Here is a 14,104-nt window from a genome sequence, read left to right as displayed (position 1 = left end):
GGGGCGGGGGCGCGTGGCCACGGCCGAGGCTAGGTGGGGACCGGGAGGGGGCCCGGTGACGCCGGCGCGGCGTGGGAGCCACGGCCACCGGCCAGGGCTTGTGCGCCACCGCCCCGCATCTGACTCCGCAGCCGCCTTCCCGGCCGGGTGCCTCGGTGCGCGTCGCCCTCGCGAGCCGGGGCCCGGGCCTAGCGCCTCCAGGGCCGATCGCCGCCAAGCCCTCGGTCAGTGGCGGCACCCGGCGTCCTGCTGCCGGGCGGGTAAGCCCCTAGCGTGGCGGAGCGCTGCGGCCGTCGCCTCGGCCGACTCCACCTCTCCGCGCGTTTTAGGGTCGGAATTCGCGTAGGGACGCATCCTTTCAGCCTACCTCCTCCTGGTGTCTTGGCTCCCGGAATAGTTGGTCCATGGAAAGACAGGATAATAACCGGGATCGTTGGCCGATATATCTCCCTTAGGGACCCGATTTCCGAGCAGCAATGCAGGAAAAGTTAGCTGTGCACCTATTTGGTCAGCCAGATGATTGGGGACGTTTCAGCCCGCTTGCCTTCAGTAATTTATGCTGGTTGGGAAAGCACTTCATTCACTAGCAGTATTTCTACTTGGTCATGGGGGTTGGCTTTGTATTCTTTTATTAATTGGGTGAATTAATGTGACAGATAACCTGGTAACATCATGATATCATTGTTTCTTTGTAGCCCCCCCCCCCGCAAAGAATATTATGGGTTTTCCCAAATAATCCACCTGCTTAATTATCAGGACGTTGTTATTTATTCCAGGTGGGGAAGAATCTTAGTTGATTGGTTTATGTTTGTCAATTTTGAAAGTATTTCGCTTTTTGAAGTGTAACAACAGAATTGCATTGCTATGAGTGTCCTATGAATGGTGCTGAACTAGAAGAAGGTTGCACGCCTAATGATCTAGGCCTCTAAGGATTGAAGAGAGAGCTCTGGTGCCCTAGTGGTAAGGAGTTGCGCTGCCAACTCGAAGGCACGTGGTTTGAATCCAGTAGCTGCTCCGAAGGAGAAAGATGGGCAGTCTTCAGCTCTGAGTTAGTTTCTGCTAGATCACGAATAACAACAAAAACAATTTGAATTTGGATTGTGTAGAAAGAATTGTGGAAGAAGGATTAATTTGTCTTTCTGAAGATGTGTACATTGGTGTCTTAGTATTTAGATTCTCTTGGATGACCTTTTAAAATTGTAACTTGACAGTGAAGAGTCCTGAGTTTGCATTTAAATAGGTGCTAAGCCCTAAGTTATCAAAAGGACTGTAATAAGGAAAGCTCATTCTAATATTGATAATATCCCTTTCTCCTACTTTCCACCATTTTCTCTTTCTCCCTTCCTCTTGCCTTTCACTATGGAGCTTTGACTCATACTAGGGTCTTGAACCAAATATTGCTTTAAATCTGGAACAAGCTGTACTGGAACAGTATTTACTTAACTGTGAATTAAATCAGGTACTTAAAACTGTCTTTGGCAAACTGATCTGAAACAGTGTATTTTCTGTAAACCTTAGGGCCACAGCATCCAGTTCTCTGAATCTTGCTGTGAATTCAGAATGCTAACATGTGCTGACCATCCAGTATTTGTTAAGTGTGGGGTATGTGTCCAGCTTAATGTAGCGATGAACAAGATGTGCTTTGTCACCTGTCCACAAGGATGTCTCTGGTTGGGAGGAGGGGCACACATGAACATGTACCAGTGCAAGCTTGCTGACATAGGCCTCGGTTGTGCATGAGACTCTCATGATCCATAGAATCTTCATTGGCTAGCTCACCTTGATCTGGAAGCTTCACTGAAACCTTTTTAACATAGCAACATAAAGACCTCCACTGACGGATGGGTAATATCTGCACATGAGGTGCACCTGCCTAGAATGGAATTGTCTAATCCATGGAAGTGAGTGGAGAATTCTTCCACTGAATCACCACTGCCTTCGCATCATGTAAGGAAGGACGTGGGTGCTGTAAGAAAACACATTTTCCTCTGGAGTGCTTAAGAAAAGACATCACTAAAATGTTTATGGTGATGTTTATGGTTGCTGCCCATCTCTGGTGGCCTAGCAGTAAGGGATTGTGTTGCTAAGCCAAAGGCAGGTGGTTCAAATCCACCAGCTGCTCCTCAGGACAGAGACGACTTCTCCCATGCAGTTTACAGCCTCTGAAAACTCTGGAGGATCAGTGATGAGTTAGTTCCTGCCTAGACGGCACAGAACTGCAGCAGTATTAGCCTTGGAAGTTCAGGCAGGGTGCTCCTTAGAGGCAAGAATGGTCAGACGTTATCTCAGGGGGTGGGGGGTGGGGTCATGGTGGCAGCACATGTTATCAGAGGGGGCCAATCCTTGGACGAAGACATCATGTTTGGGGAAAATGGAGGATTATCAAAAGAGAGGAAGACTCAATGAGATGAATTGACACAGAGACTACCACAGTGGGTTTAAGCATCATGAAATTTGTGAGACAGGTACAGAATGTAGCAGGATATTGGTGAGTTGTGGATAGAATCACTAAGAGTCCGAGTTGACACCTTACAGCATGAGCTGAAATGAACTCTAATACAGTAGGTTCATTTTCAGTTGGAGCTAAGGAAAAATTAAAAAGGATAAAAGATACTTTGTTGATGTGTAGTGTTCATGGTAAGGAGTGGAGGCATTAACAGATTTGGGATACTTTGGGCAGGTTAGTATATCCACATTAAAGGAAACAGGGACAGGCTTTGAAATCTAGTAAAGAGGTTCATCAGTGTGGAGATTGAAAAGATGCTTTTGGTTTGGTGTCCTTAACATCATTGGAAGCTAATAGTTTCAGAAGAATATTGATAGAAGAGGCTGGGTTACAGTGAGCTGAAAAGTGAAGAAGTCAAGACAAAAATGAGACATGTTTCATTTAAAGACAAGAATAGAAAGTTGTGATTCATACCTAGTGGCCATTGCCTTTCATTTCATATACACTTGACTGCCAGCTGCAGACTGGTTCAAATCACGTAGTAGCACCTTGGGAGAAAACCCTGGAGATGTGTTTCGGAAAGGTCACAGCCTTGAAATCCTGTGGAGGGATTTGACTCTATAATTGTAATCAACTCAGTGGTGATAGATTTGGGGTTTTGTGTTGTATTTTTGTAGCTCTTACATATTTATGGTCAATAAAAAAGATGTACAGCTGGTGAATAAAGTTAACCATGTGGTGCACCCATTATACATGACTTCACTTTTATATGTTATAAATTAGTTTTATACTTTATACATTACTTCACTAATTTATATAGTACTTTGCTTCTTTGATGGATTTGACTGTTGACTACTCTGTGTACTTTCCTTGGCTTTTATTTATACTACTTTCTCCTGATTGACATCTGCCTGTCCCTGAAAGATTCTTTTTTGGTAGGATTTAGCCCCCAGACACTTAATGCTGTGGGAAATCTCATTTACTGTCATTATCTTAGCCATCTTTTATATCTATCTATCTCTTTATTTATATATATGTACTGATGATTACTGATCAGATGCGCACCCAAGTCTCTTCCTACATGTAATGGGCTATCTTTTCCTAGACTTTATACATGGCACCAAAAGAATATGTTGTGTCCTCTTAAGTTAGAACTCACTCAGTAGCTGACCCTCCAGCAGGTTTTCAGAGGCAGTAAATTGCATGGGAGGAGATTGCCCATCCTTTTACTGTAGAGCAACTGGTGAATTCAAATTACATGCTTTGGAATTGCAGTGCAGCTGCTTATGACTAGGTCACCGGGAGTGCCCCAAACTGAATTTCTTCTTTCTTTCCTTTGCCCTGATAGCACTCTTAGCATCCCTTAGCATTTAATTTTTTTACTGTTCTTTTATGCTTTCACCTCTTATGGTTACTAAATGTTGAATATTCTCTCACATCTTTCTTCATCTTGCTGTCCCTAATGACCTTCTGTTACCTGCCTCTCTTCTGTATTGTTCGAATTTCTTCCTAACTGGCCACCTGTCTCCAGTCATGCAGCCAGCCCAATGCTCATTGCTGGTGGTAGTTTTTAAGTTTATAAGGCTTCTGTACATACGTCTTCTGAAAACGTTCTGATTGTAGTACCACAGATCTATAAACACTTTAAGTCTGAGATTCAGAATTATTTTGTGCGTTCTTAGTTATAGCTGCTAACATGCTATTTCAGTTGTCTGTGTAGTTCGTTTGTCTAGGGTCTGGTTCTTAGTAGATACCGTTAATTTTTTCTGTCCCCAAACATTTCATTGACATGTGATTTAGAATGAACAGTTGTTAATGCTTTGTGGGACTAAAATATGTTTACATTAAAGTAATTCCTGTTCACCATAATTATTTGCCTGAATCAGGAATGAATCATACTGTTTATTTTCATTTCTTTGAATTTTTTTTTTTCTTTAGGTTATTCAGCTTCTAAAAGCTGGAAAAGCAAAGGAAGTCTCCTACAATGCACTAGCTTCACACATCATTTCAGAAGATGGGGACAATCCAGAAGTTGGAGAAGCTCGGGAAGTCTTTGATTTACCTGTTGTAAAGGTCAGGAGTAAATAATTCTAATTTATTTTGTATATTTTCATCATTGATATTGAAAGCAAGTACACTGAAATTTTTATGTAACTCTTCTCATAGTCCTTGCTGTAGTACTGCTTTATGTGGCCAGTTGCCAGAGTATGGACTCCCTTCTAAATCTTAGTTACCTATTTTTACATTTTGTGACAAATCACCTTAATATTCAGCTACACAGTAAAAGAAATTTTGTCTAGCTTTTACTTAGCTTAGTTCTCCCATTGATTAGTTGTATAACCAAAAATGTTGAACTGATAAGGTTCATACTGACCATTTGTAACACTCTGCTTGGCCAGACATCTATAGTCCTATCCACATTTGTTGTGGGAAGTAGGTATGTGAACTGGTGGGCACATTTTTCAGACTTTGTAGATCTCCTTTCTGTACTGCTTTTTTTTCTGATAATTGAGTTGGCTTTGAATAAGTGTTTAAAATTTATTATTTCTGTAATTTGGAGCCTTTGGTTTTGATTTTTTAAAATTTTTTTCTTTTGTGTGTGTGAGTGTACCGTCAAATCGGATCTGACTGGTACAGGAGGAGATTGTCCCTCCTTTCCCAGCAGAGCATCTGGTGGATTTGAACTGTGCGCCTCTGGGATTGCAGTGCAGTTTCTTGCCACTAGGCCACCAGAGCTCCCCTGGTTTTGATTTTAATCCCCTTTACATATATCTTGTTTAAAAAGAATCCTTTATCTCTGGTATTGTCTTCCTTCTATGCCACTTTTCCCCTTACTTATTTCTTCTTCACTCTTTTCCTTATGAGAAAAAATAATAGTATGAAAGTGACTGTAGTCTAGTAACAGTAGTTAGAGATGGTATACCATTAAGCTACATTGATGGCAGAGACAGTGCTGGAAATGGACCTTACTAATCTTCAGGCTTTTGAGCTCTGCTTTTCAGTCTTGGATACTTGGTTTTTAAAAATAAATCTGAAAGTGGATCTGTCTCAAGGGATGGTGGTAAAACTCTTTAAGAGATGGAGGTGCACTAGGATGCTTGTTTCAACATGACTCATTCTCAAGCTATATGCACCTCTGTTTGTGAAGACTGATCATTAGTAGAGTTTCTGATCTGTTATCCTGTTACCATTTTTGCAGGATTTACAGACAGACCTCAAAAGTGATACAGTTTGATTCTAAACCACCACTGGTAAAGTGACTATTGAAAAAAAAAAGTCACCTACTCTGGGACAGTGAAGCAGTCTGCTTCTGTAAAGATTGCAGCTTTGGAAACCAGATAAGGTGTTTCTGCTTTGTCCTTTACGGTTGCTTACCGTTAGAATGAACTCAGCAGCAGTGGTTTGACTTTGGTGTGGATGTACATACTTATTCATCATTTACAGACTATGTCAGTGTCTGACTTTACATTTATAACCACAATAAAACATTTACTGTCCAACTCTTGTGCATTGATGGCTAAATAAGGAGTGAGAGAGAGAGAGAAAGTGTGTGTAAAATTGTAAACAGAATGAAATGTAAAGAAGTAAAGGATTGGTTATTTGTTTCAATGAGTAAATATGTGACCGTAACTCCATTAAAGGCCAGCTGCTGCTATAGAAAGGATGGCTGTGAATGTGACTGCTGCAGATGGAGGCACATCCTCAGTGTCTCACCAGTGCAGTTAGCAGCTGTGAGGTCACATTTCAAAATAGTGAACAATTTTTAGTTAAGTTCTGAACTATAAAATAGTATTTAATTGTCCACAATACAGGTGTGTGTCACTTAACATCCATTCAGGCAGCTTCTAACTGCATGTAACATCCATGATCCCTTAAGGTTGAGTTTGGAGATCCCCGTCAGAAAACTTGATATAGTGGGAATATTTTGTTAAGCCCAGGAATCTATTCTGTTTGTCACTAACTCTCCAGGCCCTGAGTCCACCCCAGCTTGGCATGGAAGGTCCTGATGCCCATCCACATCTTCCTGTCCGGCTGCACTTACTTTGAACAGGGAGCATGCACCCACCACCAGAGCTGCTACACATCTCAGGGCCCTTTGCTTGATGACCAACTTGTGATTTCTCCCTGGAAGCTGGGTACCTCCTGTCAGTGCTCTTACTTAGGAGGAGAACCATTAGGCTAGGAAAGAAGTGGAAAAGGGACTGTTGAGGCTGGGAGAGTTTAAAACCTATTAAGGAGTACTGAAGAGGCAAGGTGGGCCTGCCTACCACTTTGAGTACAGGTGGAGGGTGGGGCTCACTCAGCACAGCACTTAAAACCAGGATAGTGACTAGCAGTGGTGGAGCCAAAATTTTTGCACAGTCCCTGACACAGCATCAGCACACAGATCTGGCCTAGCTGACTGGTGACCATCTTGCATGCTTCTCTTTTCTAGAGGTTACGGGTTTTACACAACCTCACATCACACTTCCTATTTCACAGACTATCATGGATGCTAAGCAGCACATACCTGCACATACACATTCCTCTTACAGAAATATCAATGTGTAGTAAACTTCATAAAAATACCTACTGTCTATCCGGGCAGCTGTTTGAACAAAATAAAGAGGATGTTGCATGGCTTGGAGTCAGGGAAGTGTGCATCAGGGTTGTCTCTTTTCACAATATTTACTTGGTCAGTGTGCTGGACAGATAAGGAGCTATGGTGGCATAGTTTATAGAATTATGTTGCTACCCCAGAGGTGGTGTCCTGGTGGTTCAGATCCACCAGTGACTCCTAGGGAGGAAGATGGAGCAAGCTCTTTGTTCAGTACACAACAACAACAAAACCTACTAGAGGGTCAGTAATTTCAACCTTCACAGCAGTTAGTTTATAGTCTTATTTTTATACTTTATAGTCTTACTAGTTTTGTTTTCAGTCTGTATACTGAACAAATAAACCAGCCAGTTCGTCTCTATGAAGAAAAATGAGGCATCAAGATTGAAGGAAGACTCATTAACAACCTTCAGACCAGCTTACTGAAAGCAGAGAGAACTTGAAGCTTGAAGCACTTACTGATGAGCATCAAAGACGACAGCCTTCAGTACTGAGTGCACCTCAGTGTAATGCTCACTCACGGCCATGGAGTTAGCACTACTCTTAGCTGGCCTGCCAGTGGATTTTCAGAGGCCATAAACTACACAGGGGGAGACTGCATATCTTTCTCCCTCAGAGCTGTTGGTGGTTTCAAACCATCAGAGTGGCCTAACCTTTGGGTTAGTCGCACAACTCTGTATAGACTGTGCCACCATACCTCAATATAAAGAAAACAAAAAATCCTTATAACCGGACTGGTAACCAACATTATGATAAACAGAGAAAGGATTGAAATTGTAAAAGATTTCGCTTGAACCCAGGGAAGCAGCAGTCAAGAAATCAAATGACATACCACATTGGACAAATCTACTGCAAAAAACCCTCCTTAAAAGTCAGTTTTAAGAAGAAGATATTCCTGATTGAAGCCACAGTATTTTCATTTGCCTCATATGCATGCAAAAGTTGGGGGGGAAATAAAAAGTTGGGCAATGAATAAGAAAGATCAAAGACATATTTTGATGTTGTCAAACAGAACACTTGGTTATGCTTATGTGAAAACTGTACTTGAACCAGTAAGCAGTCATCGGAACAGAGCAAGGTTCAGAATTTGCATGGTTCAAAATTAGGAAAGGAGTGCATCAGGGCTGCGTACTTTCCCCATTCCTTTTCTATCCTTATGCAGAACAGATCATCTGGGAAGCTGGGCTTTATGAGGAGGAATGTGGCATCAGAATTGGATGATGGCTCATCAGCAATCTGAGTTTATACAGATGACACAGCCTTGATTGCCAGAACTGAGGAGGACCTGAAGTACTTGCTGCAGAAGCTCAAGAACTATATTGTTCAATATAGATTGCAGCTCACCATCAAGCAAACAAAGATTCTCACCACTGGGCCAATTGGCAGCACCATGATAGGTGGAGAAGAAATTGAGATTGTTAAGAGTTTCAGCTTGCTTGGGTCCACAATCAACATTCTTAGCATCCACAGTCAGGTAATCAAATGTAGTATTGCATTAAGAAAATCTTATAGGGACCTTTCCAGAGTACTAAAAAGCAACAGTGCCAATATAGAGACTAAGATGCAGCTGATCCAGGCCATGATCTTCGCATTTACTTACTATATATCAGAGACCTGGAAAATGATTAAAGATTATAGAAGAAGAATCTATGTCTTTACTTTGTGGTTCTGAAGAAGAGTATTAAACATACCATGAACTGCCAAGAGAGCAAACAGGTTTGTCCTAGAAAGGGTGGAACTAAGTTGCTCTCTTGTGGCAAGTGTTTTGAGGTTTTGTCTCATAGACCTTGGACATGTTGCGAGGAGGGACCAACAAGATGGATTGACACAATGATTGGAGCAATAGGGACAGGTATGTCAGAGACAGTGAGATTGGCTCAAGATAGGGCAGGATTCAGAGATGTTGTTCCTAGGGTCGCTTTGAGTTGCAGTTGATTTGACAGTACATAACAACAACCAGAAGAAAAAACAAATCTTAGAGGAAGAAATACAGCCAGAATATTCCTTAATAGTGAGAGTGGTGAAGCTTTCCCTTATGTAATTTGTGTGTGTTATTAGGAAGGACCAGCCTCGGAGAAGAACGTGCTTGATAGTGAGTCAGTGACAAAGACAGTGACCTAGCAAGAGCAATGACACAGTTCTGTTATACACAGGACTGCTGTAAATCAGAGCTAACCTAACAGTACTGCGTACCAACAACAGAACTCCTGTAGTTAGCAACATTTTGCCTTTATAGTCTAATATCCTACTTTCCCCTTGTTTTGACAACAGTATTTTAAAATAAGATTTTAGACATACTATTTGATCTGTAAATAATTCCTCCTCTCAGTCTGCTTTTAATATGTGATAGCACCTGTATTGTTCATTGAATGGTGGTGGTGGTGGAATGTGTTGTCGGGTCATCTGCGATTCATAGCGACCCTATGTACAGTGGCTCTGAAACCTGCCCTCTCCTGACATACTATTTGATCTGTAAATAATTCCTCTTCTCAGTCTGCTTTTAATATGTGATAGCACCTGTATTGTTCATTGAATGGTGGTGGTGGTGGAATGTGTTGTCGGGTCATCTGCGATTCATAGCGACCCTATGTACAGTGGCTCTGAAACCTGCCCTCTCCTGAGCCAGTCTCACAATGAGTAGGGTATTGTATTATAAACAGTTTTTCAGAACTCACCTAACATTTGTTGATTACCATAAGAGTTAAACCTTAATTTTGTCTGAACTTAATTGGCTTACCACAGTTTGGATGTTTCTGCTAAGAACTAAAGGTGAGGCCTGGTTCTGTAGAGGTATGTCTATATCCCTTGGCCTTTGCCTTGATCTAAAATGTGACTGTTTTTATATATGAGGGATTTTTATGGACTAAGGGAACACATGATATACATGAGGAAGTTGTACAGTGAGTATACATAGGAGAATTGATGCCTTTGAGCTGTGGTGCTGGAGAAGTGTACTGAATATACCATGGGCTACTAAGAGAACAAACAGATGACATAACCCTGCTTGATGAAACTGAGGAAGACCTAAAGTGCTTGCTGCCAGGTCAAGGACTTCAGTATGGATTGAAGCTCTATATCCAGAAAACAAAAGTTCTCACCACTGGGCTGATTGGCAGCATTGTGGTGGATGGTGAAAAGATTAAGATTATAAATAGCTTTAGTTTGCTTGGCTACACAGTCAACACTCTTGGCACCAGCAGCTAGGAAATTAAAAGATGTATTGCATTGGAAAAGTGTTATGTCAGAGACCTCACCAGAATACTGAAGAGCAGTGATGTCAGTCTGGAAACTGAGGTGCACCTGATGCAGGCCATAGTCTTTGCAATTACTTACTATACATCAAAGAGCTGGACAGTGACTAGGGATGATAGAGGAATAGTTGATGCCTTTGAGTTGTGGGTGCTGGAGAAGAGTATTGAATATATCATGGACTGCTAAGAGCATGAACAGGCTCATCCTGGAGAGGGTTAAATCAGGCTGCTCCTTGGAGTCAAGGATTCTGAAACTTTGTCTGACATATTTTGGACATGTTACAAGGTGAGATCGGGAGGGACAGCACAAGGGAGGAGGACCCTTGATGAGATGGATTGATTCAGTGACTGGGATAATGAGGGTAGGTGTGTCAGAGACAATAAGATTGGAAAAGGATAAAGCAGGGTTTAGGGCTGTTGTACATATGGTCGCTGTGAGTTGCAGACAGCTTGAAGGCACATAACAGCAAGAGACCACTAGTGGTTTAGACCATACTGAGTCATGGTTCTTCTCACCAGTGGCTCTGGGAGAAAGATGAGCAGTCTCCATAGAAACCTCATGAGAGGTAGCTCTCGGGGAACCAAGCTGATGACATTGAGTTTATGCAAAAGTGCAATTTATTCATCTTTACAGAAAATGATGGACTTTACACATTTAAGTTCTATATTTTTCAAAATCAGTTTCTTTTAGTTACCAGAGTTTTAAAAATAATTTTTAGAAAAATGGTTTTCTCAGTAGCCTTTGGGAATTCTACATTGAGAATGTTAATGAGGTTGACTGTTAGTAGTGAGTTTATTTTTATATTATTATTTGCCTTTGGGTTGGATAGTTCCTTATTACTATGCATTTATAGTTCTTTTATGCTTTAGTGTGTTCTTTAGTGTGTCTTTATTAACTTGACATTTATCTGAGTTTCTCTGAAGGAAAGGCCTCAGGATGATCATGTTCTCCTGGGACTGTAGAACTCTTTTCCCTCCTATCCCAACCTCTAGAATGGTTCTAGACATGCTGTGAATGCTGCAGAAAAATTACTAGTGTATATACTCGTGATCACATCTGCCCTCTTCAACTTACCCAAAAAGAGATATACCCTTGTTGCCATAGTTTGGGCAATCTCCCTAGATACCAAATGGGCATTGCACATTCTGATTACAGGAAAACCTCTCAGTGTGACCAGTAATGAAACTAAACTTTTGTGGTCTTCTCCGTGTTCCAGTTAAGAATATAACTTGGCTGACAGAGATATTCTGAATTCAGAAGAGTCAAAACAAATTGGCCAGTAGGTGCTAGACAGTTCTCTTAAATTTAAGTGAAATTTCTCCAGGACTATAAAAAAATATATTAAGATACTTTGGATAAAGAATATAAAGTGCTTTCCCATGTTGTTGTGTACCTTTGAATTTAAACCGATCCATAATTGGTCCTCTAACAGGTTTTCAGAGGCAGTAAATCACTGGAGATTGCCCATCTTTCTCGATGGAGCAGCTCGTGCATTTGAACCATGTATCTTTCTGTTGGCAGTACATTTCTTTATCACTGAGCCATCAGTTTCACCTATAGCTCACTTTATTTAATTAGTAAAACTAGCCAATCATCATGAAATAGTTACTACAGTTATTACCTATCTTTCCTGTCCACTCCCCAAAAAAAAAGTTATTTACTGTTCTGTCTTCTGATAGGAAGTCCGGTGGCTTAGTGGTAAAGAGCAGTACTGTCAACCATAAGGCACATGGTTTGCTGCTCCTGTAGAGAAAGGACAGTCTTCTGTACATTTTATTGCCTCTTAGCAACTGTGCTTACTTGTGATGAAAATTTTAAGGTATCAGTGAAAATGGTGATGAGAGTACATATTTTCCAAAATTGTTTTAAGAAGCACAAGAGAAAATTAGTTTGAAGTTCATTGATTTGGCATAAAAGTTGCACGAGAAATTTTTCTCGTGGACTGTGAATTCCCCAACACATTGCACCATCTCTGGCAGAAAATAATCTCAGTAAATAAACCTACTTCTTATCAATTCTGAATTTCTGACGTACTGCTTTTATGATTATATAGGGTAAAAACTCCACCTGACGATTTTTGACATTAACAATGAGAGTCCAGTAACTAATAAATGCCGAGGTGCAACCAGAGTGGCCTGGTGTGATGGTTAAGGCTTTATGTCAACTTGCCTGAACATTGGTTAGCTAGTGTGTGCTAGAACAGGTGCCACAAGTGGATCACTTTAACAGTTTTATTTGCAACAATTTTTATTGTCAAGTTGGACTTAATAGCTGACCTTCATTGAGTTTCGAAGGCAGTAAATCATGTGGTAGAAGACAGTTCATCTTCTCCTGCAGAGCTGCTAGTGGATTCAGACCACAAGCGGTGGGGCCTTTGGGTTAGCATTAGGGCTCCCTGTGGACTTGATGTGCAAATACATAACCCTAGCTGTAATGGAAGGCTTTCTCTTCATGTTGGCTTACATTTTAGGAGAAATTTTGGAGCATCTGTTGTCTCAGCGTTCCTTGACAATCTCCACCTATGTTGGCATCATTCTTCCGCTGCACCTAGAATATTCCCAGAACAGGGACTGTTGTCCAAAGGACATACTCTACCCTCAGCTCTTTAGCATGTTAGTTGGTTGCCCTCTCTCTGCTACTTCTCTCTTCATTAAAGAGAAACAACTTTGCAGGGTACATCCTGGGAAAACTCCTATTGTATCAATGTAATCTAGGCTGTGACAGGATTTAGGATTTTGCTGCACGCCTTTAATCTTTTTAGAATTGTTTGGCTTTAGGCCCAATTAATCATTGGGAAGCCATTAATAGTCAAACCTCTTAAGAATCATGACCCAATAAAGCTGACAAGTTTTTAAGGGATACAACTAAAATTAAACCTATGCCAGTTATCATTCTCAGCTGTTTGGCAATTATGTAATAATATAATTTGGTGGCTGTATAATGACATAATTATCATTTTGGGATCTCATGTGGTTATACTTCATTGTTATGTATCACTGGTTTTTGCTTAATGACTGGATACTAGGTGTATTTAATGAATTCATTGATAACTATGTAGATGTGTATTATGGTCAGGTGAAATTTCTGGAAGTTAGCCAGCCAAATGGGAAATTTTTACTGTGTGATTACATGTTGATCTTGTGAAGTAAATGATACATGTAATTTTAAAAATTAAGTATATAGAAGAAGAATCTGAGGTTTTACAGTTAATCTTAGTTTTGGAATTCATAAAAATGTTTACAAACATTAAACCTCCTTGCCTGCACTTAAACAAACAAAACCCCATAAGCTAGCTACTTTATTGAATTGCTAATTCACGAAGGGAATTCATGAGGGGCTAGCTAACTTACTGCCTGGAGGGAGTACATCAAGTAGTGCAGGACAGGATGGTGGTAATGCTCCTCTCCTTGTAGCTTTCAGAATAGAGTTTCCCTGTTGGCCTAGAGGCTCAAGCAGTTATAACTCTTTATAAAACTGGAGTGTAAATGTCTACATAGAGTAATTTTTTTAAAAAAAGAAAGTAATGCATAATCCTGTAATAAGACTTTTCATTTTGGACATTAATGAATTAATCTTTGTGATACTCCTGCTACCAGAGTGTATTCATAATTGTAATCTCTAAGTTTTATAATTGACTGTAACAGAGCCTTTTAATGTCTGTAAATAACACTACTAAAATAATGTCACTGTAAATTGAAATACCTTTTTGATGGAGTTACTATTTTGTTTTTCAGCCTTCTTGGGTGATTTTATCCGTTCAGTGTGGAGCTCTTCTGCCGTATCCTTTTTTGGGGGCAAAGGGAGAAAGG

At 40.7% G+C, this 14,104-nt stretch overlaps 1 protein-coding gene across 1 annotated transcript in view; it reads left to right on the top strand.

The window, feature by feature from the left end:
• PAXIP1 (PAX interacting (with transcription-activation domain) protein 1) overlaps window positions 1-14,104 on the top strand; it is a 78,241-nt gene that overhangs the window by 703 nt on the left and 63,434 nt on the right. The window contains exons 2-4 of the mRNA XM_006887682.1: window positions 132-260; window positions 4,385-4,519; window positions 14,030-14,073. Coding sequence (XP_006887744.1) covers window positions 132-260; window positions 4,385-4,519; window positions 14,030-14,073 — 308 coding nt within the window. The remainder of the gene's footprint in view (window positions 1-131; window positions 261-4,384; window positions 4,520-14,029; window positions 14,074-14,104) is intronic.

This window comes from Elephantulus edwardii, unplaced genomic scaffold (genome assembly GCF_000299155.1).
Source record: "Elephantulus edwardii isolate Elephantulus edwardi_28Jun2011 unplaced genomic scaffold, EleEdw1.0 scaffold00060, whole genome shotgun sequence".
Classification (NCBI taxonomy): Eukaryota; Metazoa; Chordata; class Mammalia; order Macroscelidea; family Macroscelididae; genus Elephantulus; species Elephantulus edwardii.
Note: the sequence above shows the minus strand (reverse complement) of the source record. Positions and strands in the feature narration are given on the sequence as shown.